The sequence below is a fragment of the Echinops telfairi genome, unplaced genomic scaffold (assembly GCF_000313985.2).
Source record: "Echinops telfairi isolate 266 unplaced genomic scaffold, ASM31398v2 ScPeMD7_70;HRSCAF=299, whole genome shotgun sequence".
NCBI lineage: Eukaryota > Metazoa > Chordata > Mammalia > Afrosoricida > Tenrecidae > Echinops > Echinops telfairi.
Window position 1 is genome coordinate 5,324,769 of NW_022103968.1, and position 21,941 is coordinate 5,346,709.

General features: G+C 57.4%; 2 protein-coding genes across 2 annotated transcripts in view; one reads left to right on the top strand and one right to left on the bottom strand.

The window, feature by feature from the left end:
• The first annotated feature begins 14 nt into the window (after positions 1–14).
• MMP21 (matrix metallopeptidase 21) lies at positions 15–8,036 on the top strand. Its single transcript, XM_004700877.2, has 7 exons — positions 15–334; positions 843–1,365; positions 2,753–2,892; positions 3,057–3,198; positions 3,918–4,175; positions 6,976–7,148; positions 7,586–8,036. The coding sequence occupies exons 1-7, from the start codon at positions 173–175 to the stop codon at positions 7,886–7,888; spliced, it is 1,701 nt and encodes a 566-aa protein (XP_004700934.1). The 5' UTR covers positions 15–172; the 3' UTR covers positions 7,889–8,036.
• A 1,264-nt stretch (positions 8,037–9,300) lies between these two features.
• The window catches only part of EDRF1 (erythroid differentiation regulatory factor 1), a 37,638-nt gene continuing 24,997 nt past the window's right edge, over positions 9,301–21,941 (bottom strand). Inside the window, exons 15-25 of the mRNA XM_045291385.1 lie at positions 21,773–21,923; positions 20,856–21,044; positions 20,326–20,526; positions 19,001–19,219; positions 18,243–18,466; positions 17,731–17,889; positions 17,074–17,223; positions 16,087–16,240; positions 15,042–15,157; positions 13,713–13,861; positions 9,301–10,032 (exon numbers count right to left, since the gene is read on the bottom strand). Of these exons, the coding sequence (XP_045147320.1) occupies positions 9,846–10,032; positions 13,713–13,861; positions 15,042–15,157; positions 16,087–16,240; positions 17,074–17,223; positions 17,731–17,889; positions 18,243–18,466; positions 19,001–19,219; positions 20,326–20,526; positions 20,856–21,044; positions 21,773–21,923 (1,899 nt within the window). The 3' untranslated portion in view covers positions 9,301–9,845. The remainder of the gene's footprint in view (positions 10,033–13,712; positions 13,862–15,041; positions 15,158–16,086; positions 16,241–17,073; positions 17,224–17,730; positions 17,890–18,242; positions 18,467–19,000; positions 19,220–20,325; positions 20,527–20,855; positions 21,045–21,772; positions 21,924–21,941) is intronic.

Consider the following 21,941-nt stretch of genomic DNA (forward strand, 5'->3'; position numbering starts at 1 on the left):
CAGGCAGCCTGATGGGCACACTTCAAGGCTGAGTGAGAAATGTTTGGGTTGGACCCTGCAGCCCCCACTCGGTGGCTGCTCATAAAAAGCACTTCAGGGCAGGCTTGGGCAGGAGGGGAGACGGGGACAAAGCGGAGGCAGGAGGGCAGGGCCCCTCGGGTCACGCTGGGCCATGCTCACTGCCTCCGTCTGGCGTCCGACTCTACTGCTCTGCTGGCTTGCTGCCCCCAGGGCCACGCAGGGCGAGACCCTGTTCCACAGCCGGGACCGCTCGGACCTGGAGCCCTCCTTCCTGCGCCAGGCCCAGCCCGTGGCCGACCTCAGCACAGCACAGGTAGGAGCACCACAGCCCACGCCGGTGTGTACACAGGCACACTGCAGCAAGGCCCGCACACGCAGGAGGCAAGCCTCTGCATTCAGGCTGCTGCCGGGCGGGGCCACGGAACCGAGGTTCAGGACCCACAGGCTCCCGGCAGCACTGAGCCCACTTCACCGGGTGGGCGTGTGGCCAGGCCGCTGTGCGCACGGGCAGCCATCCAGCCCCGGCCGCGCTGCCCTGCCGGCTCACGTGGGTGATGACAAGAGGACATCACTGGGGGTGACTTCGTCCTCAGACCAGACTGAGGTGCAAGTGTCATCGGCTGGTTGGCAGTGACAGTGGCCTGGCTTCCAGGATGCTGGAGGCCCACCTCAGGGAGAGCCTGTCCCAGGCAAGGGCACTGCACCAAACACCCAGAGTGCATGGGGGCTAGGACAGGCGGCTAACAGGGAGGAAGCTGATGGGCGGGCCTGTGGGGGTGGGGGGACCGCCAAGAGACCACTGCCTGGGCTTCTCTCTGCAGCGCTTCCTAGCCAAGTATGGCTGGACTGCCGCCTCCCACCCTGGCACCCGGGGGCCCAGCGCCTTTGCCGCGGCCATGCGCGCCTTCCAGCGTGCCAACCAGCTGCCAGCCACTGGGGCGCTGGATGCTGCCACACTGCATGCTATGAACAGACCACGCTGTGGCCTCCCTGATCGCCGTGGTGACTCTGGCTCCCAAGACACCCCCAAATCCCAGGGGGACCTCAACCCCCGTGGAGTCCCTGGGGGCCGTGTCCGCTCCAAGCGCTTCCTGCAGCTGCTCCATCCCCTGCTGGGCCAGGAGCAGCAGCCCCGGGTCCCAGGGGCCACCAGGGCCTTTTCCAAAAGAACCCTGAAGTGGCGGCTGGTGGGCGAGGGCTACAGCAGCCAGCTGTCCGCGGCCGAGCAGCGCTACATCTGCAGGCTGGCCTTCCGCATGTGGAGCGAGGTGACTCCGCTGGACTTTGTGGAGGACAGGACCGCCCCTGCCGCCCAGGTTGACATCAAGCTGGGCTTTGGGCGAGGTGAGGGGTGCAGGCACAGCGTGGGTCCCTGGAGGATAGGGGTGGAGGTCCTTGTAGGAGGTGGGTTCCCCTAGCACAGGGTGGGGTTCAGTGAGCAGGTACTCAATCAGCCCCAAGTGGTTGAACGCCAACTTCAGGCACTGGCAGCCCAGTGGGGTGACCCCCACCTGCTGGCTCCTCTGCAAGGACACCTGACTGCTCCCTCTGGCCATCATGTCCATCCCAATCTTGGCAGCCTGTGCTTCAGGGTAGAGCTGCCCTCCAAAGCATTTCACCGGCAGACCACCAGGCCTTTCTTCCAAGGCACCTCTGGGTAGACTTGAACTGCCAGCCTCCCAGGGAGCAGCTAACTATGTTCACTGCTAGGACCACTCAGCGACACCCGACCACGCATCACACAAACAACAGACCCCACTAGGCCCACGGCTCTGGTGTGGCCTCTGACTCAAAGTTACTCCCAGGGCAGGGTTTCCCAAGGCTGTCTGTCAAACGACCCGGGAGCACAGAGTGGCTGGTGGGTTAGAACCTTTGCTCTTGCAGTTTTCCGCTGTGCCATCAGGGCACCTTCAGCCATGGGGACCCAAACCAAGCACCCTGCCATCAAATTCATTCTAACGTGGAATGGCCTTATGAATGGTTTCCACACCTGTCGGAAGACGGTCCCCTCTTTCTCCTGTGGGTCGGCTAGTGGCTTTGAACTGCCAACCTTCTAGATAGCAACACAACACTTAACCCATAGTGCTATGAGGGCCCCTGGGTCCACCCCCAAAAGAAATCCAAACCTCCACCACCAACTCATTACCATCTAGTCAAGTGATTGGTAGCGACCCTGGAGGACCCAACAGAACTTACCTCTTGGGTTTCCAGAACTGCACATCTTCATGGGAGCAGAAAGCCTCATCTTTCTCCCTCAGGGTGACTGGTGGCTTTGAACTGCTGACATTGTGGTCAACAGCCCAACTCATAACCCATTGCACCACCAGGGAGGTCACCCACACCCCCAACAGGGACGCTGCTCCCAGGACACATGGTAGGAGGCCATCTGTAGCCTCACCTGCCAGCATCATGAACAAACTCACTGACATCGGCTCGATGGGGCTCTAGAAGACAGGGTAGAACTGTAGGCTTCTGAGATTGTCACTCTTTATGGGAGTAGAAAGCCCCATCTTCCTCCCATGAAGCTTCTGGTGGTTTTGAACTGCTGGCTTTGCGGTTAGCCCAACGCATCACCCACTTCTCCACCAGGGCCCCTTTAATACATCCTAAGTGTGCTGATGGGCAGGGTCTTCACTCACTTCCTGAGCTCAGCGCACAGGGCACTGCGCTGCTGTTGGCCTGCTGCAGCAGCAGCCACTGGCCCTGCTCAACTCAACCTCCTCCCCTGCAGGCCGGCACCTGGGCTGTCCACGGGCATTCGATGGCAGTGGCCAGGAGTTTGCCCATGCCTGGCGCCTGGGTGACATCCACTTTGATGACGACGAGCACTTCACCCCTCCCTCCAGTGTCACTGGCATCAGCCTCCTCAAAGTGAGTGCCCCGACTGCCTGCCTGCCCACAATCCCAGCCTCACCAGGCGCCGTGCCACCTCTCCTCTCCAGGGGCCTCAGGCCTGCTCCTACAGCCCAGTCTCTCTCCCGGGACGTGGCCCGCTGGGATGAACAAAAACCCGATGGCATGTGCCCCCCTTGTAGGTGGCTGTTCATGAAATTGGCCATGTCCTGGGTCTGCCTCACACCTACAGGATGGGATCGATAATGCAGCCGAATTATACCCCTCAGGAGCCAGCCTTTGAGCTGGACTGGGCAGACAGAAAAGCCATTCAGAAGCTATATGGTAAGGCTGCCCATGGGAGGTCACCACAGGATGCTCACAGTGGCCATGCCCCATGCAGAGCCACAAGTGAGCACTCCCTCATGGACTCTAGCAGCAAGTGGTGTGGTCTGCACCGCCCAAGTGGACCACCCCCACCACAGCATCCCCCAAGAGCCCCGTAGGCTGGTGGCCACCAAGGACATTTTCTTCTGTCCCACGGCTGAGGACAGTGTGCCTTAGCAGGATAAGCTTGCCTCTGAGTGTGCACACCAGATACCCGTGGTTCTCAGCTTAACAAGACTCACGAGCTGGCCTAGAGCCTGGAGGGGGAGGAAGTGAGCCCCCCTGTTTCCACTAAAGATCCTTCACAGGGACTATTCCCATCTGTTCCCCTCAAGCCCCTGCTCCGGACTACTTGGCATCCTTAGAAGCTACAGAGCTGGGATCGGATTCTTTCCCCGGGGGAAGCTTGCTTGAGTGTGTGCCCAGCCCCAAGCGTCCTTCCTTAGGTGGCCCCCAGAGGCCCTGTGTGAGAGCGAGGCTGGATGTGTTGTCTGGGCCTGCCAGAGGGCACCATGGTGCAGGGCGGGAAGCAGGCCCACTCACTGCACAGAGGACCTGCTCTTCCTGCCCTGCACCAAACTCCAGCTCGGCTGTAGTGTCTGCTCCAGTCTCAGGGGAAGGTGGAACCCTTGGGTCCTGCCCGTGTGACGGGCAGGCGGCTGGCCGGTGTCTTCCAGGCTCCTGTGAAGGCTCCTTCGACACCGCGTTCGACTGGGTTCGCAAAGAGAGGAACCAGTACGGGGAGCTGGTGGTGCGCTTCAGCACCTACTTTTTCCGCAGCAGCTGGTACTGGTTATATGAGAACCGCACCAACAGGACGCGCTACGGGGATCCCATCCCCATCGCCCAGGGCTGGCGTGGGATCCCGGCACAAGACATCGACGCCTTCGTCCACATCTGGACTTGGGGGAGAGACGAGCGCTACTTTTTTAAAGGTAAAGGTGTGGGGCACGCACCTGTGCGTGTGACGTCCTGCGGAGTCCACTGCAGTATATTGGTAGTTTGCTTCTTGCTGCTTCGTGCCCACCCTTTCTCAGTCTCTCAGCACACCGCTGAGCCCATCGCAGTGTGGCCAAGGATTTGCGTGGCATGAGGTTGGGTTGGAAAGATAGGAGCCCAGAGAAGCTCAAGTGCCAGGTGAGGTGGGGAAGGCTGCGAAGTTTTCATGATTTCCCCTCTGTATGATGCTACTCCACACGCATGATGGATTTGCAGCAAAGGGAGATGCAAAGAAAGAATACCCATGTATGTGTGTATGCATATATCCTTGTGTGTTAAAAAAGCTTATCGGCATATAATTCACTCACACAATTCAGTCACATCAAGAAGGGTTGTACAATGATCGCAACTGATGTCCAAAGGTTTTTTGTTTATACTCATCGTTATTAGCTCCCCAACTTCCCCTGCCAGAACCCCAAGGGACCATTCACGCAGTTACTGACTAGATTCACATACCCTGGAGTTCACATACGGATAAAACACTCCATGTACAGATAATCCTGCTCAAGCCTCTCTATCTCCATCTATAGCCGACCTATGTATGGTCTTTCCAGGCCCTCCTGGTAGACCGCCGTCGTGGCAGGACGCCACAACTTTTGCCTCTGTGCCCTAACTTCTCCATGAGTCTTCACCTTTCCTCGCTCTTCTTCGCCCCAGACGGGGAGAGGCCCGTGGTTGCTCCTTAGATTACACCACAAGCCGGACTCCGCTATCGATAGAGTGGATGGTGGCTCCTGGCGAGCCCCGGGGGGTTCCTGAGACTGCAGTGGGTTACTGGAGTAGAGAGCCCCGTCTTTCCGAGCAGCAGCTACTGGTTTCCAACTGCCCACCCAGCCCGAGGTGAAACCACTGTCCAGGGCGCCTCTGGGATGATGTCTACCAGCCTTGCACTCTCCTCGCTGTGTCCCCTCTGCCTCTCTCACTGTGGGTCTGCTGACTCACAGCGACCCTCTAGGACAGGGCAGGACTGTCCCCATGAGTTTATGACACTGTAACTCTTTACACAAGTCTTTATCCCTTGGGAGTGGCTAGTGGTTTCGAACTGCTGACCTTGAGGTTAGCCCACTGCGTAACCACCTCCATTTTTATCGCCTTCCCAGTCACCCCTGGTAACACACGTCTACTCTCTTGCCAGTAACTTCCCCTCCCACCCGGGGTAACCATCAAAGCACATTGGCTTTGCGTGGAAGAAAGCCTTGTAACTTTTCGCAACAGGCACCACCTAGCTCTCGAGTTCTCAGAGAGTTAACGCGGCCAGGGCCCAGCTGAAACAGCTCGGACGCAAGCCTCGCCGGTCAGAACACTGTGAACTGGCTCTGGCCGTCCCTTCACGGGCACAAGGGAAGGAGCGTTTCAGTTCGGCTGCATCCAGGAACCGCGCCAGGGCAGACTGCTAGTCCCGGTCTTCCGGGAGCACCTCCTCCTGGCTTCCACGGGCCCTGGACCGGAGGCACCATGTTGGCGGTGCTCAGGTGATCTTCATTTTAGAACTGGTCATCCTGGGCAAATCCGCCACTATAGCGGTTTTATTCCTGGAGCTCCAGAAACTTCTGAGCTTTAATCTGGTGTGAATATTTTAGAGTCAAAAGCCATGCCAGTTAGAGCGAACCTCATGTTGCTCTTAATACGGAACCTTCCCAAACGTGGTGGTGTGTGCTCGGTGGCTCCGGGACCCAACAGCTGTTGGTCTTGGGGGGGGATGTGAACCCCAAAGCTCACCCAGTGTCCACATCCTGCATGCTGCCAGTATGCCCAACAGTCAGGCTTACGGAAGTGTCCCCGCATGTCCGAGCATGGGGCTGGCATGTGAACTCCCAGGAGAGGCCACAGTAAGAGGAACAGGCTACAGATAGTCCACTTGGTTGGGATTCAAGAGGCCTGGCTACAGCCTTGCCTCCTCCTCTGCTGTCTGAGGGAGCTACTGCCACCTTCCTGATCTGCAGAACCGGGGTGGGGAGACAGTGGGACTGGAGGATTCCCAGAAGGAAAGGTACAATCCCATCCTTGCCAACTCAGACTCACTCAGAGTGACCCAAGTGGGCAGGATAGAGCTGCCCCTGTGAGGCTCTGAGATGACTGTGCCTCTGTATGGGACTAGAAAGCCCCATCTTTCTCCCAAGCAGCAGCTGGTGGTTTCGAACTGCTGACCTTGCCATTAGCAGCCCAGCGTGTAACCACTACGCCACCAGGGCTCCTCACGCCCATCAGCACCCTGATTTGTGCCCTAAGAGGGACCCTATACGAATGGGTAGAAGCCCCCAAGGACTTCCGACGTCGTCCTCACAGAAGCCCACGGCCGCACTGTCCTTCTGCAGCACGCACCGAGCCACGAGAGTTCCTTCCTACTGACGCTGACGAGGGCAGTCTGTCTAGACCACTCGCACGTCAGGGCGTTGCTTGCTTTAACCATAACCACCATAGTGAGTGCAGTCTGACATGGGGGGTCACGGGAGTTGGAATCTGCTTGAGTGGCTGCAAAGGACCACAGTGGTCCTGACGAGCCCCACAGGGCACCTCTGGGCTGGGGCACACTGTGGAGGGCACCCGGCCTCCTCTCTGCAACGTTGGGGAAAAAGAAGAATGCTCTTAGGGTGACTAGAGAGCTAGGCAATCCTCAGTCCGAGGGGCTCCTGTCGGACTCTGAGGGACTGACTTGTTTGGGGAGTCGGGTGAGACCCTCCTCGCCATGTCTCGGGAGACTGACTACGGCCCGCTGGTGTTTTGGTTGGCTCTCAGGAAAGCAGTACTGGAGGTATGACAGTGACAAGGATCAGGCCTACACAGAAGATGACCAAGGAAACCGCTACCCCAAATTGATTTCAGAAGGATTTCCTGGAATCCCGAGTCCCCTGGACACAGCCTTCTATGACCGACGAAAGCAACTGATCTACTTCTTCAAGGAGTCCTTGGTAAGTGGGGGCTTCTTTAGCTTGCCAGACGGTTCTTCTCTTGTCCGACACGAGGACTCAAACCCAGATGAGTGCAGGCCTGGGGGCCACGGAGGCCCAACTATTCCTTAAACTCACAACTCACTGCCGCAGTCGATGCCGGCTCACAGCGACCCTGTACGACAGGGTAGAACCGCCTGTGAGTTTCTGAACTGTGACTCCTTATGGAGTTTAGAAAGCCGTTTCCCGCCTCAGAGTGGCTGGTGGTTTCGAACTGCTGACCTTGCACTTAGCAGCCCACTACATTACAGGAAATGACCAAACTCTAAGTCTAAAGGACCTGGTGCAAGGCCGCCGCTCTGCTTACGTTCTTGCTCTAAACTGACCTTGACGAGGAAGTCTGCTGTCTGCAAGGGGCGCCGTCCATCTCACCGCCGCTCGCTCGTGCTGTCCTACAGGTGTTTGCCTTCGACGTCCACGGAAACCAAGTCCTTCCCTCTTATCCAAAGATGATTGTGGACGTTTTCCCAGCGCCAGCCTCTTCCCCCAGCCATCCCCGCAGGAGCATCGACGCGGCCTACTACTCCTACACGCACGGCTGCTTGTTCTTCTTCAAGGGCGGGGCTTACTGGCGGGTGCTGAGCGACAAGGACAGGCAGCACAAGCGCTGGCTCCCGGCAAACAGCCTGTTTCCGAAGGAGCCCATCTCGGGGAGGTGGTTCGACGTCTGTGATGTCCACCCGTCCACACTAAGCATGTGACGAGACGCAGGCAGGTGGCTCTCTCTTCACTTCTCCCAGAGAAAACAGACCGGGTGCTTGAGCACAGAAAGAGCAACCTGTTACCGAAGTTAAAGCCCAAGGGATATGCAAAATTGAAACGTTTCAGATTCTTTGTTTAAAAATAAATTTCCAGGCAGTCTACTGGCGGGGGGTGTGGGGGTGGGTTGGGACTGGGGGTACTCCAAAAATTTGGTGGAAAACCCAGAATGGAAAGAGGATTAGGCTCTCCCGCCGCTCTGTGGCCAGGCCCCCAAGCCTTCTTAGACAGGGAAACTAGTGTGCCCCGTCCCACCACAGGTGGCAGGAGTGCCTGTCCCCTCCTGACTTCCGCACCCCCTTTCCCTCTGCCTGTAACCTGGGTCACCTTCCTCCCCCTGCAGAGCAGGAGCGGCTCCATCCACCCGATGGCTTATACAGCTTATCCTCTGAACTCGGGGTACCAAACGCACCTGGATCGTCCCCAAATCCGCACTGGGTCCTCTCCCTGTTGCACACACCCTGGACCACCTCTTCCCCCGGTACAAAAACAAACAAGAAAACCCGTGCTGTGTGGAACAGCGTGGGTCCTGGAGCGAATGCAGAAGCGCTGTGCTCCCCACAAATGCCAGGGGGCTTCAGCCCACTCGTAGGAAGAGTCCACTCTCTTCCATCCTGTTTTCCCACCAATGCTTGGAAGCTCCCTGATTCTTAAGAGGGGAGGGCTGGAATGCAGGCCCTTTAGGGAGCTTGAAAGTCAGGTTTCATGTGTGTTTTACAAGGGCTTTGCATCCCCCCCAGACCAAAAGGCCGGCCGGCTGGGGAAGGACGGCACTGTGCTGACCTCACATCCTCACCCCAGCTGGCGCCCGGTTTGTGTGAGCAGCCTTTCCGAGTGAGGACAAACGGTGGACGCGTTGGGGACGTGCTTCTCCGTGGACGCTGGCTGCTGGGCGGCAGGTCTGCTTCACAATGGAACGTGCACCGGGGCCTGTGACTAAGTTCCACAGTGTCTGCCACGCGGCTCCACGGCAGACACTAGCCCGGTTGGCGCTTGAGCTGTCTCCATGAAAGGGGGACGCTTGCACTTCCTGCTTCAGCCAGACCTGGTTCCGGGAAGCAGGCAAGGCAGGCTGACCCCATTCCCAACAAGGTCACACACACAGACCAGGCCCCAATGGGAACAGGTGTGATTGGACAGACGCTACCTTGTTTGTCGATGACGGCGGCCACTGCAGCTGGGCCCTCGGACAGTGGGTGTTGGGCCACAGTCCAGTGGCTGCAGAGAGACAGAAGTCCCTGGAAGGCAGCCCTTCAATTTCTGAGCTCAAATCTTTACTCTGTCGAACTCATTAGAGCTCTTTAATTTCAGGCAAAACTCCCGGTGAAGCATATGACAGGAAGAGGACAAGACATTTAAAATAAATAGTTTATTTATTCAAAATAGCTTTCTTACTTTATTCACAGTTCTGAGTTTAAAAAGAACTAAATAAAAAGGGTAGTACCTATTCTTGATCAACTGTCCTATCAATAAAATCAGAGAAGCCAACCCCTTGGGCACATGGGCCAGGTCCAAAAATGTCTTGGACCGGGCACAGAGTGGGCAGGGCAGCCTGCGGGTGTGGGCCCCAGGAGGGGCTCTGCAGCGGGCAGGCGCACTGGAAGCCTCTGGGGACAGTGAAATCACTGGGTCAACATTCTACTGGCCAAAGTAACATTTTATCCAAAAGAACCCAATCTCCGCGCCCCCGCCCAGCTCAGCACACTTTGAAACCTGAAGGGACAAGTACCGGAGCCAGTCTCAGGATGAGGGGGCATGCACACCACGACACCCAGGTGGCACCTGTGAGTCTGACTGAGAGCCACACCTGAGACCACCTGTGGCTGATGTTCCCCTCAGTTGGAGGACGGAGCCCCTCCCCCTCAAGTTCAGAAGGCACTGACAGCGTTTCTGGGGATGTCACGGGGCAGTGTTGCTGCTGCCACTGCCCCCAGCCCCATGGGCAGCGACCTGGTCCAGCAGGTGGATGACAACGTTGACTCTGTGCAGCAGGCTGGCGTCCCTGTTTGCAATGGCCCGCAGGAGCTGGGAGTAGATCTGCTTGTTGTTTTTCAGGAGAGGGTCTTCCTCACTGTTATTGCTGGTGCTGGACACGTACAAGTCGGACAAGTGAATGGAGACCCCCGCTGCACTGCACACAAAGTCTTCCACACACAGAAAGGGCCCCTCAGCTTGCTCCACACCTGCCCTCTCCCAGCTAGTGCCTGTGGACCTATTCCTAGACATTTTGTCAACACACTCTTTGTACACATACCTGTAGGCCTACTACGTACAGGAAGTGCTCGGGACAGAACCAGACAGACAAGGGCCTCCTCCTTCACTGAGGCAGGAGTTTGGGGGGCAGGGTGGAGGGCACAGAAGCAGAAGGTGAGAAGAAATGGGAGCTGGAATCCTGTCACATCCCCCCACCATTCCCACCCTCTCCACATCCCCCATCCTTGTGCACGCTCCTCCAGGCCCTCTGACAGGAGCCCCATTCAGTACATGGACCCGTCTTTTCTCTTCCTCGAAGGAACCTTGATGAAATGCTGCACACCTACATTTGGAACACTCGGCCATCTAAAGCGAAGACAGGTTCCCAGCACTCTGGCCTCCTGCCCCTTTAACGTCTGTCTCTCAGCCTGTAATCCGGGGGAAGGGCAGGCGTCGGCTTTTGCAGTGGCCCCCACTTTGGGAAGCACTGCTGTGAAGACTTGGTTCCCGGCCCCAGGTCAGAGGGCTCATCCACCTCAGATGACTCCTTTTGAGGGTTCCCCACATCCAAGCCCAAAGCCACCAGCATGTCACCAGGCACCCCTCCACCAGTGATGGCCATCAAAGTGCAGCTTAGAAGCAGAGCAGTGGGGTCTAGACCCACACAAGAGCCATGTCCATGTGGGCAACACCCAGGAAAGATGGTCTGATCATCCCAAAGTGGAACAAGACTTTTAAAAAACAAACCGGCCACCTCTTAATTTTCCTAGACTTCAGGGATATGCGGTAGGAATCTAAGAACGCTAAGATCTACTCAATAGACTAAGTTCAGTTTAAGTGTGTGTGCGCGTGCGTGTGCGTGTGTGGACAGCTGGCTTGTTTTGGTTTCCCCTCCTCACACCAGGGCCACAGACGGCTGACTTGCTGTCAGCGAGAGCCTGTAGGCATGTTTGTGGAATCAGAGCAGGGGGCACATTTTAAAACTTTCATTTTCCAAACCCTGAAAAACTAGCACCAGGCAGCTCCGTAGGACCCTTGAGACCACCGATTTCTCCAGCAGTCACTTGAGCAGACAGCGCTAGAGGCTCTCTGTGAACACACAGGACAGGTGGCACTCAGGCCGGGCTGTCCACGCCCACCTGTCACAGGCGGCCAGCTTGCCGCTTGGCCAGCAGGTGCCCACAGCGTCACCTGGTGGAGCCCGTGGTCAGTGCGCAGGGACAGCCTGCAGTCCTCTCCGCTGCTGCAGGCTCCTCCAGGAACCATATGGGACAGCAGCTGTGCCCAGGACATACTGAGCGGGGCCGGGCGACAAGGACGCTCTCATTAGGTGGCACAGACAGACGTGAGTGGGCAGAACCCCCATCAGAGACTGGGAGGGTGTGTTCTCAGTGAGGCACCAGGTGTCCTATGTGCTCTACGGGGGTGGGGGCGGGGGTGGTGTGTGTGTGCATGCAAGGGTGGCTGTATGCAAACAAACCACTTTCTTTCTCAGGGACTTGGGGGTCTGTGGACTGGCAGTGGTCTTAGAATCAACCGCTGTGGACTGAGGACGGCTCTATTCAAAAGCAGTGATTGGGGGTGGGGGTGGTGTCTCTGCTGAGAATGTAGAGCACTAGAAAAAGTATGGCTCCCCCCTCAGCCCCCCTCCCCTCTCACCACCACATCCCCCCACTCAGAAGTCGCCTGGAGCGACAGAGGAAACGGAATGTGTGGCCAACTGCCAGCACGGCCCAGAGACTGGATGGTACCAGCCACCAGCACTGAGCACTCAGACCGGAGAGCCCCTCACGAATTCTCAGCAAAAGGAGGGAAATGCAGAAACTTCCAAATTCTCACACACTCCAGACTTTCAGGAACCATGGAGAGTAGGTGAACCCTTGAAATGGCTGGCCAACGATAATACTGAAATTGTAAGCCAACCCCTGCACCCCCTCCCCTAGCCTTCTTCACAAGAAGCACCAGTTCAGCTGAACTCGTCCCAAGGCGGCTCTCTGAAGGACTCGGGTGGATCAGACAGGCCACAGAGCAGCGAGAGGGCGAGGACGGGCTTGATCAGAAAGGGCGTGCTCAAGGGCACAGAGAAATTGTGGATGGGGCGTGTCTGCTGTGCACGCTCCTGACAAAAAGAAACCACTGGTTTGGAGCCACAGGGCTGGGACCAGGGCGGTGGTACAGGGTGCCGTTCCCCTGGTGGGCAGGGGCAGATGCACTCAGCTGAAACTGCACGGAGCTAAGGGTTGAGAGAGATGCCTGGGGTTGCCAGAGACGGTCGCTCTCCTGAACAGGGTGGTGGTCTCCCCATCGAGCCCACCAGGTGCACACAGCCAAGACGGCAGAGTCCAAGAGTCGCCGAAGGAAACCCATGTGGTTGCAGGACACGGCAAAATACACCAGCAGCACAACAGACTGCATCCACTTAGGACGCGAGCTCTCGGCAGCCCCCGCCCCACAACAGTTACGTTTTCCCAGAGCCCATGGAAACTTGAGGGTCAGCGGGGAATGCTTTCCCTCTGGGAGTTTAAGAACTGGGAGTGGGGGGGTGGGGGAGGTTGTCCAGAAGAGGGGCTTTCAGACAGAATCACACTCATGGTTGTGCGATGGACATACAACTCAGAGAACTATACACACAGAGGATTAACACCTACGCAAAGAGCAGACTAGGATCTTTTAAGCCAGTAAAATCTGAGGGCTTCAGAGTTCAAGGAAAAGTGGAGTAGAAAGGTCACGGGTTTCCCACGAGCTTTCTGAAGCCGCGCACGCTGGCCCAGGAGCTGCAGCCACACCTGCGTCTTCTAGGTGCTCTTCGTGCCCAACGGTGTACTTGGGGCCGAGCGCGCACACACACGTTTCCCTGGTCCCTGCCGCCCAGTTACAACTCCATGCAAGCAGCAAGACACCGATGCTGTCAGTGATGACAGGGCACAACCCCACCCCCTCTCAGCAGCACACCAGCCCAGCAGAGAGGGCATACAGAAAGGCCGACAGCTACCACCCCAAACACCGCTGCCAGGAACACAACCACCAGTGGGGGTCCACCCTCGGACAGCAAGGTCCTTTCTTCTTTCTACCCTGCCATCTGTGGGGTCTACCGGAAATGCCCCTCAGCTAGCTCCTCTCTACCCGTGGGACCGACAGGGGCAGGCCTCAGGTGGGTGATTCTCAAGGTGGAACCCCGTGTAGGCATGGCTGACCCTCCTGTGTCTTCTGAGAAAAATCGACCAAGATAACTCCTTTGGAATCTTACAAGCAAACAAAACCCAGCCAGTCGGCGCACAGCTTTCTGCCCTGCTCGCAGCAGCCCAGGAGAGCCCTCAGGAGCCTCTGCCTTGGGTGGATGCCTTTTGCAGGCACTCTAAGGAGGTCAAGACAAGTGCACCACGGGGTGAGGGGTGGAGGTGGTGGATCAACCTGTCCCCTCCACTGCTGTGGAGTCACGTCTGAGGGCCGTGCACGGGGCACCCTGGATCAGCCACGAGAAGACATGAACGCGGCGGCGCATCGTGTACAACATCGGCGGAGGGGAGGTGCGCACCTTTCACAGGTGAGGTGGCGGGAAGGAAGGTCATTTACCTTTTCTTCTTCGTGGAAGAGAGCAGCTTGATGTACTGGAGGAGGAGGAACGACAACCGAGACTCAAATATGTCCAGGAGCTTCGTCACTTCTTCTCGGTTGCGGTTTGGAGACGAATCCATGGCGGGGGCGGGCTCCGCACCCTCAGGCTGGAAAATGAAATCGGCTTTTCACCAGAGCTTCCTGGGAACTCACGGCTCACACCCAGGCACCCCTGGACTGCGGGCTCACCGTGCACACAGACCAAAGAGGACACACACATGGCCGCTGAGAACAAGACGCCCCCTCGTGGCTCTGCAGGGGCAAGCCTGGCCCTCTGTGGACAGCCGGCTCCTCCTTTCCCAATGTGAGGCACTGAGGTAGCACACAGGGACCAACCAGTGATCAAGCCAGGGCTCGGAGAGAACCAGTCAGCATTTAGTAAACACTGGTGCGTGCTGGTACACCCCCCAAACTAGAGCCTACTCACTCCCCATCCACACCGCTCCCGCTCCCGGTATGGTGCGTGGACGGGAGAGAGGGGCAGGGGGGGACAGCGATTTTACACCCTCAGCCCCTCAGGAGCCATGGTTTCTTTTTAAAAAGGTCAAGGCACTCTTAAAACAGATGTATCAGTCAAAAAGTATTGCTGCACACCAGAGGCCCCTTGGTTAAACAAAAACCGCAGCATGGGAAGCTACTGCGGGCTGACAGTCATTCTTCACACAGGCCCCTTCCCTTCTGAGGGCAGAGTGCCCACTTCTCTAGGCTTCCCAAGGAATGCCGCCCTCTTCCACCCACACCAGGTCCACAGGGCACCTTGGGCCTCCTCTGAACTGCGCGCTGTGAGTATGGGGAAGGAAAACGTCTGACAGGGCAAGATCGGACTGTGGGGTGGCCTGGGTGAGCTTAGCTTAGCACTGGGTGCCCCCGAATGCACAAGGGTCCTGTCACGACGGGCTTTTTTCCCTACAGCCTCCTCATGGGCCCCAGGGCCCACCCTGTGTCTTTGGGACCTCAAAGGATGGCAGCCCCCACGCCTTCCCAGCTGACCTCTCGGCCTCGGACTTGCCCAGCCAGCAGAGGCCCCGGAAGCTCAGCTCGGCAGAGCGTGCAGGCTGCATTCCCCACGACAAATGGAGCGGCCCTGGCAGGATGAGCTGGTGCCCCAGCAGCACCGCTCTCTGCCTCACCTCAGGTTTGTAGAGAAACACGCTAATTCCACAGAGTAATTCTGACAAATGACTATCATTGCCTTCATGTACACACCCGCCCACTAGGTGTGCCCAGCATGGAGCTTCACGTACTCAGACAGACAGACAGACAGACAGACTGGCGCTGGTCGTTCACCTGGTCCGCCTCCTCCGTGAGCTCCTTCCTGAGGAGCTGGAAGGCAGGCTGACTTTTCACCAGGACGTCGAGGGCCCCAGACAATGTCTTCAACTTCCCCACGTTGCTGTTCTGACCTTGAGGGGGAGACACAGAAAGGAGAATTGTCTGCAGGGTCAATGTGGAGACCATCACGTCCTCCACAGGCTGCTCAAGTCCAGACCTCGCGGCAAACGAGCCCGCTTCCCCGGCTTCCTATTTGGTCTTGCCGACTGAGAGCAGTCTATCCCCACGGGCACCTGGACTGGAGCCACCAAGGCGAAGGGGACCAACAGAGGTGTCACCCTACTGACAGGCTACGTGATGGTCGTCACTCAGTGGCGGCTGTCCTGCAAACAAACGCATGGCCAACTGCTCAAAGGCAGGTCATACTAGATGGCTGGGTTTTGGTTTCCTCTAGAACCTTCTGAATACTGATCCCCAGCTGGGGGCATGCTGACCCCTCTGCTTCTGCACTGCCTGTGAACTGCCTGGAGGACTCCTGTGTGGAAGGGGCCTGAGGAGGACCACCACTCCTTTCCCACAGCGTTACTTGCCCACGTTTTCCATGGGTTTAAATCTTTGTCTAGACTGACCTCTACTGCCTTCTTAAATAAGGGTCGCGGCCTGTATTTCCCTCTTTTTAGTCATTGAATGTAATCTGATTCATTTCCCCAAATTGGGTGCAAAAGCACAACCAAACTCATGGTCGCTGAGTCTAAGCTGCCACCCATGGAGATCCTACAGGGCAGAGTAGACGACTCCGTACAGAAACAGACAGCCTCATCTGTCTTCCCCAGTGTGGCTGGGGGCCTCGAACACAGACCCCCTGCTTAGCAGGCTACGGTTACCCCGCCAGACCACCAGGTGTTCTGTCTCCTAGCCCCTGCCCACAGCCAGGAACTTTGAACAAATTAAAGTGGGGGGGGGGGGCAGGTTTGACAGTGACATTACTTATACCCAAGAGCCCATGAACAAGCCACAAGTGCTGCCTCGTGTGACCCTGAGGAAGGAAAGAACAACATACTGGCCATCTGGAACTCCGCGAAGGCCACTCTCTCCAGCTGCACTCGCAGGAGCTCGCAGGGGGCGTCCTTCAGCAGCTGGAACAGCCGCCCGGCCTTGCTGTAGTGCAGCTCTGCCAGCATGCGGTGCTGCCGCCGCAGGTGCTCGTCCCCCACCTAGAGCAGGAACACGTGTCCTGAGGCCGCTGCCCAGGCTGGGGGGTTTTGGACAGGCTGTGGCCCAGCACTACTTGCTAGAAAGACTGTTCTTGCGCCGTTTCGTCAGCTCGGTATCTGGAACTTCCCTCGGCCCTGAAGGCCTCAGACTCTCTGGCCATATGGCTGGTGACCCGAGAAGCACCAAGACCAGCAAAGGGGGCAGAGGACTCTCAGGAAGTGGCTGGGAGCCGCCCACAGGGTGGTCAAAGCAGCTGTCCTGGTCTGGAGTTAAAAATGGGGAAAACCCGAACATGAAGAAGCAACCAGACAAAACCCATCCCCAATAAAGGGTGGGCCCCTCAACCCCGCAGCTCTGAGCAGCCTCCTGGAAGGTGGCCCCTGCTCAGTTCCAGGGAGCAGGGAGCAGGCTGTTCACAGCAGACAGAGCGCCACAGCCCTTGGGCTCCAGCCAGTGAGAGCACTCTCGAGAGCTGTTGAATGACCACTCCTTAGCTGGGCACACGAGCTGTGACACTGACGCTGATGGGGACAGGCAGCAAACCAGACAGGTACGACCCCTTCTAGGGAGGTCACGGGCAGGCAGCATGTACACACGCTGCTTACTAGGCAAAGCACAGCAGGCGTGGGCACGGTCCACAGACTAGATGGCAGTGGGGTGGACGGGTGGAGGGAGATGTGGCTGGGTTGGTGGGAGGGCACTGGCAGGCACCTCTCACATGGCCCCCATTCTGCCATCATGCACACAGGGACTGGTCTGGTTCTTCAAGTGCACACTGCACAAGTGGTTTCTGTGCATCACACGCCACAGGTCCCCAGACGCTTCCGAGTACCTGGTTCCGCAGGCAGCTGTGGTACATGGAGGCCAGCCGGTGGTGGATGGTCGCGGCCCGGTACTGGCAGAGTGGCTGCCGAGTGGAGGCTGAGTCCACATCGCAGTACTTCAGGGACTTCCTCATGGCCTCGCTCACCTCTTTCTCGATCTGTGGGGGTGGTTTGTTTTTTTGAGGAGGGGAAGAAGAAAATAAACTGAGTCTGTGATCTTAAATGTTATGTGTTTTTGCTATTTTCTTTTTTTAATCATTTCATTGGAGGCTCACAGAACTCTTTTCACAATCCATCCATCCATCCATCCATCCATTGTGCCAAGCATATTTGTACATCTGTTGCCCTCATCATCCTTAAAACATTTGCTTTCTGCTTCAGCCCTTGGTATCAGCTCATTTTTTCCCTCCGTCCCTGTTCCCCCCTCCCTCATGGACCCTTGATAATTTATAAATTATTATTTTGCCCTATCTTACACTGTCCGATGTCTCCCTTCACCCACTTTTCTGGTGTCCACCCCCCAGAGAGGTTATATGTAGATCCTTGTAATCAGATCCTCCCTTCCACCCCACCCTCTGCTATTCTCTAACACCACTGCGAAAGGAAAGGCGACCAGGGCATGACAGACACGGTGCTGTCGACTTCCTAAGTGGTGACAGGCACACCTGCTCCTGTGCTTTCCTGGACACTGGGGCATAGTCCTGCCGCAGCTTCGCCATGGTGAAGTACGTCGTGGACAACTCCCAATTCACAGAGTCCCAAACAGCAGGGTGTCTTTCTCGTGTCCCCAGTGACCTGAGAGCTTTCAAATAATAATCGGCAGCCTGCAGGGGAACATGGGGCGTGAGTGGAGAGTGTACCTATGCTGCACCCAGACATGGACACACCTTGAAAAAAGCCAGGTGTCCTCTAATTTGGGGAAAATGCGGACACCGACACCATCAGGAGGCAGAAGCACAGCAAGGAACTGCAGGACAGATGTCCATCCACCACCAAACCCAAACACACCGCCAGTGGCAGCTCACGGGGGAGCCCATCTTCCTCCCCATGGGACGATGAGTGGTTTTGAACTGCTGACCTCGTGGTTAGCAGATACCACTCGTTATAAAACACCCACTTTAGCGTTACAGTACTTTACTGGAGTGATGGCAGGGTTCGTGGCAATTCTAGGTTTTACCTTATTGTAATACAGGCCTTCTTCCGGCGAAAACTCCTGTCTGAATTCATCGCCGGCCCCACGGTGCGCCTGTGCGCAGATGCGCATGAGCCTGCCCGTGTTGCACAGCAGCAGCGCTATGTTGGTGGCATCGTCGATGGACTCAAAGTTGTGAATCCCCTTTTCGAAACAGGAAAAGCTTTTTTTCCACAACTGTTGCTCTGCAGCAGACACGCTTTTGCTCACTTTGCACCAACAGAAAAAAAAAAGGGGGGGGGGAAATAATCCCATGAGCATGTGACAACATGCGGCCCGAAAACAGAGGGGTCCCTGAAGGCACTGCTGGAGCCCTGTACCCGCCCACCAGGCAGGTCCAGACCACATCCCAGCTAACACACAGTCGATGCCATCTCATAGCGACCCTGCAGGGCAGAGTGAACTGCCCCCGTGGGTTTCTGAGACTGTAACCTGCACAGGAACTAGAGCTTCAGCTTGTTCCCAAAGAGCAGCTGGTGGTTTTGAACTGTTAACAGTGCAACACATAAACCCACTGCGCTACCAGGGCTCTAGACGGACGGAAACACACAAGTGGAAATGGACAACATGGAAATGATGGGCCTCGGAGAAATGAAGCTTCTCCTAATTTCATTTTCCATCAGCAACAGAGAACAGAGTGCCCCCTGACCAACAGAAAACCCAGCATCCAGCCCCGGGCCTGCATGACGCCCACCTTGGCACACTCCGCACAGAAGAGGTAAAGAGGGGCCTGGGGTACTTACCTACCCTCTCGCTCTGCAGGGCCGCGGCCTGGTTCATGTAGAACACCCCGATCTCGTTTCTGACGTTGCCCATGCGCTTTAAGACTTGCACACAGTGCTCAGGGTTCTGGCCCTTCAAATCACTGAACTGCAGGATCTCGTGTGCAGCCTCGTAGCACTTACAGCTCACCGAGAGCTGGCTTTCTAAGTCTGTCGACAAGTCAGTTGCCCACGCGAATCCTGACAAGGGAAGGCAGAGCAGCGTGAGCGGCCCTCGATGGCGGAATCCGTGGACACAGCACAGACCACGGAGCGCACCAGCAACACGCAGATGCATCGCAACACAAACACCTGCAGGCTCTAAGTGACGAGAAATCTGATGCAACCCAGGCAGACTGAGAAGTCAGGGAAACAAGTAACATTGGCTTTCACAGAAATCTCTCTCTACTTACTTCTGACACCCTGCACTCTGCTCAGGCCGTTTGTTTAAAAGAAACCCATTTCCCCCCTAAAGACCACCCAGTTCCCACCCCAAGACTGGGCAAGGCAGACACCAGGCCACGGCCTCTCCAGCGACAGCGGATGGCTGCCTGAGCTAGTCACACTCCGTCTGACTCATCACACTGACATTACTGAAGCAGCAGTGGTAACTTACTGCGGCTGCCACCTACTGGGATGGGGCCCAAATTGCATGGGGCAAGGCAGCCCCCTGCTCACACCAGAGCCCACAGGAGGCAGACCCCCACTCAGGAGGTGTCCTGAGTGGAGCAAGTGTGGGGGCGTGGTGAGCATGTCCCGAGGATCTTCCCACGGGTGTCTAGGAAGATACAAGGCCACCCGCCAAAGGGCAAGAACCAGGGGAAGCTCTGACCTAAACCAAACTCACTGCGACGAGTCAGTGGGGGGTGGGGGTGTGTGCGTGGAGCTAGAGAACAGGAAACCTGTGGAGGTAATGTCTTTCTCCCAGCAGATGAGGCAGACAACTCCAGGGCATAGTGTACGACTCCCCAACATGTTCAGGCTTCAGCCCAGGGACCAGCTTAGTGGCAGGCGCTGAAGGCAGGCCACTGAGCTGAGGGCCAGGATGCTGCTTGGGGAGAGACTACCCATCGCCTAGTTCCAAACCGAAGGTCCCCGGTGAGACGGCCACTGGCTCTGTCTCCCAGGCCCGGGACCAGCAGGCAGTTCATCAACCTGCACTGACGCCTGCTGGCTGGCTGCCAGACACATGGCACGGAGAGAGCGAGCACAGAAGCAGCACTGCGGGCCCAGGCTGGCTTTAGCGCCTGTCCTCAGCATAGCTTTGAAACACTTCACACCACTGTGCCCAGACACGCAGCCCGCACCTTGGCACGGGGACTCTCGGTGCAGACTGTGCAGGATCTCCTGGTCTTCTCGGGTCTGGTAGTTAAACTCCTCGAGGTGCGCGGCGCGGTTGCTGGAGTTCTGGGCCAGCATCAGCTGGATGTCTCCGCAGAGCGTCAGGTACTGAGACAAGAAGAGCAGCACTTCCGAGAGCATGTTGGTGCAGAGGCAGCAGTAAGTGTCTGATTGGGGACGGAGGGGAGAAGGAAATGACACAGGTCTGGAAACCCACCGACCCAGGCAGCAGCAAGAGCACAGGCTTCAGTAAAGGCTCTGCCCCCAAGGCGCCTTCAGTGGCTTCAGTGAAGCGAGTGACCACTCAGGAGAAAAGACGGTCCCGTGAGGACCACTGTGCGCAGAAAATGTCGGGTTCAAGTAAGTCTTCACGAGACGCAGAGCTCAAAGCTGGCTGTGCTTTATGCTCCGCACCCCTCACCCCCTCAGCCCGTGATCACGGTGGCGGAGCCCATCTGATGTATGTACAGCCAGGCCCCGCCTGTCCCCCACTCACCGTGGCTCTGCAGAGCCAGTTTGATGTACCGCAGGGCCCTGCCGTACTTCTGCAGACTCATGGCCGCGTCCGACAGCACGTAGTAGGCCTTGGAGGACTTGAGGATCAGCTGGAGCTTCATCTTGTGCTGCCAGGAGCCCGGGGTCATCCCGGACTGGCTGGAGCAGTGTCCCTTCTGCAGCGAGCCCACTGGGACAGGGGGAAAGCGGTGTACGTCACTTGGGGGACACTGCCCCAGAAACCCAGCATTTCTGATTCTTACAGATACCCTCTGCCCGTGAGTACGGGTGCCGTACTTACTAGTGAGGGAGCCTGTGCAGGGTTAGTGCTAAAGGCCACAAGGCCAAATGGCGTGACCCTCGTGTGGCCCCTCTGAAGGCTAGCCTCACTGTAGCCATCTCGTCCCTCTTGCAGGGGCACTGAGAGCTGGACGCTCACAAAGGACACCTCGTCCTGTCTCTAGTCTGGGCATCAACCCGCCCACACAGGCCACCACAGCACAGATTCTGTCAGATGGAGGCTGCCTGCGAGGTACCCCGTGGTACCACCCCTCCATCAGCCCAGCGTCACCCCTCATCTGCAGTCTAGCTGTCATGACCTGCTCTGCCAGGCCCCAGAAGCCAGGTCACGACAGTGCCCAGCCCAGCCTTGGGGAGGGCACAGACTGGAGGTGGGCTATGAGCACACCGCAGCAAAGCACACCCTGTACGGTCAGGTACACAACAGGCGGAGGCAGGGGCACCTGGGCTCCTTTTTGCCAGCCAGACGGGGAGTTTCCAATCCAGGCAGGCGCGGCTACTCGCCGCGGATCGGGTTCTACTGGGGCACTTTTCCGGGGGCTGAGGCAACGTGTTTTCTCACGGGCACATTCAGATCGCCCTGGCGGAGGCACTGTGAGAAGATGAAAGCAGGCTTACTCTTGTCCAGAAACAAGGCCATCTGCTTCTCCAAGCCCTCGGGCCCACCCCGCGAGCACTCGTCTCCGTATTTGAGCGGGATCGGGGTGTTGGGGTCTGCTGCGGGAAGGTCGCAGTCTTTCTTAATGCTGCTGTCCACGGATTTCAGACCCTTAAGAGAGGAGACACC

What these genes read in the sequence shown, in the direction of transcription:
- MMP21 (XM_004700877.2), top strand. Translation starts at nt 173, where the DNA reads ATGCTCACTGCCTCCGTCTGGCGTCCGACTCTACTGCTCTGCTGGCTT. An exon ending in CAAGCTGGGCTTTGGGCGAG is followed by an intron (nt 1,366 to 2,752) that starts GTGAGGGGTGCA and finishes CCTCCCCTGCAG; the next exon opens with GCCGGCACCTGGGCTGTCCA. An exon ending in AGCCATTCAGAAGCTATATG is followed by an intron (nt 3,199 to 3,917) that starts GTAAGGCTGCCC and finishes GGTGTCTTCCAG; the next exon opens with GCTCCTGTGAAGGCTCCTTC.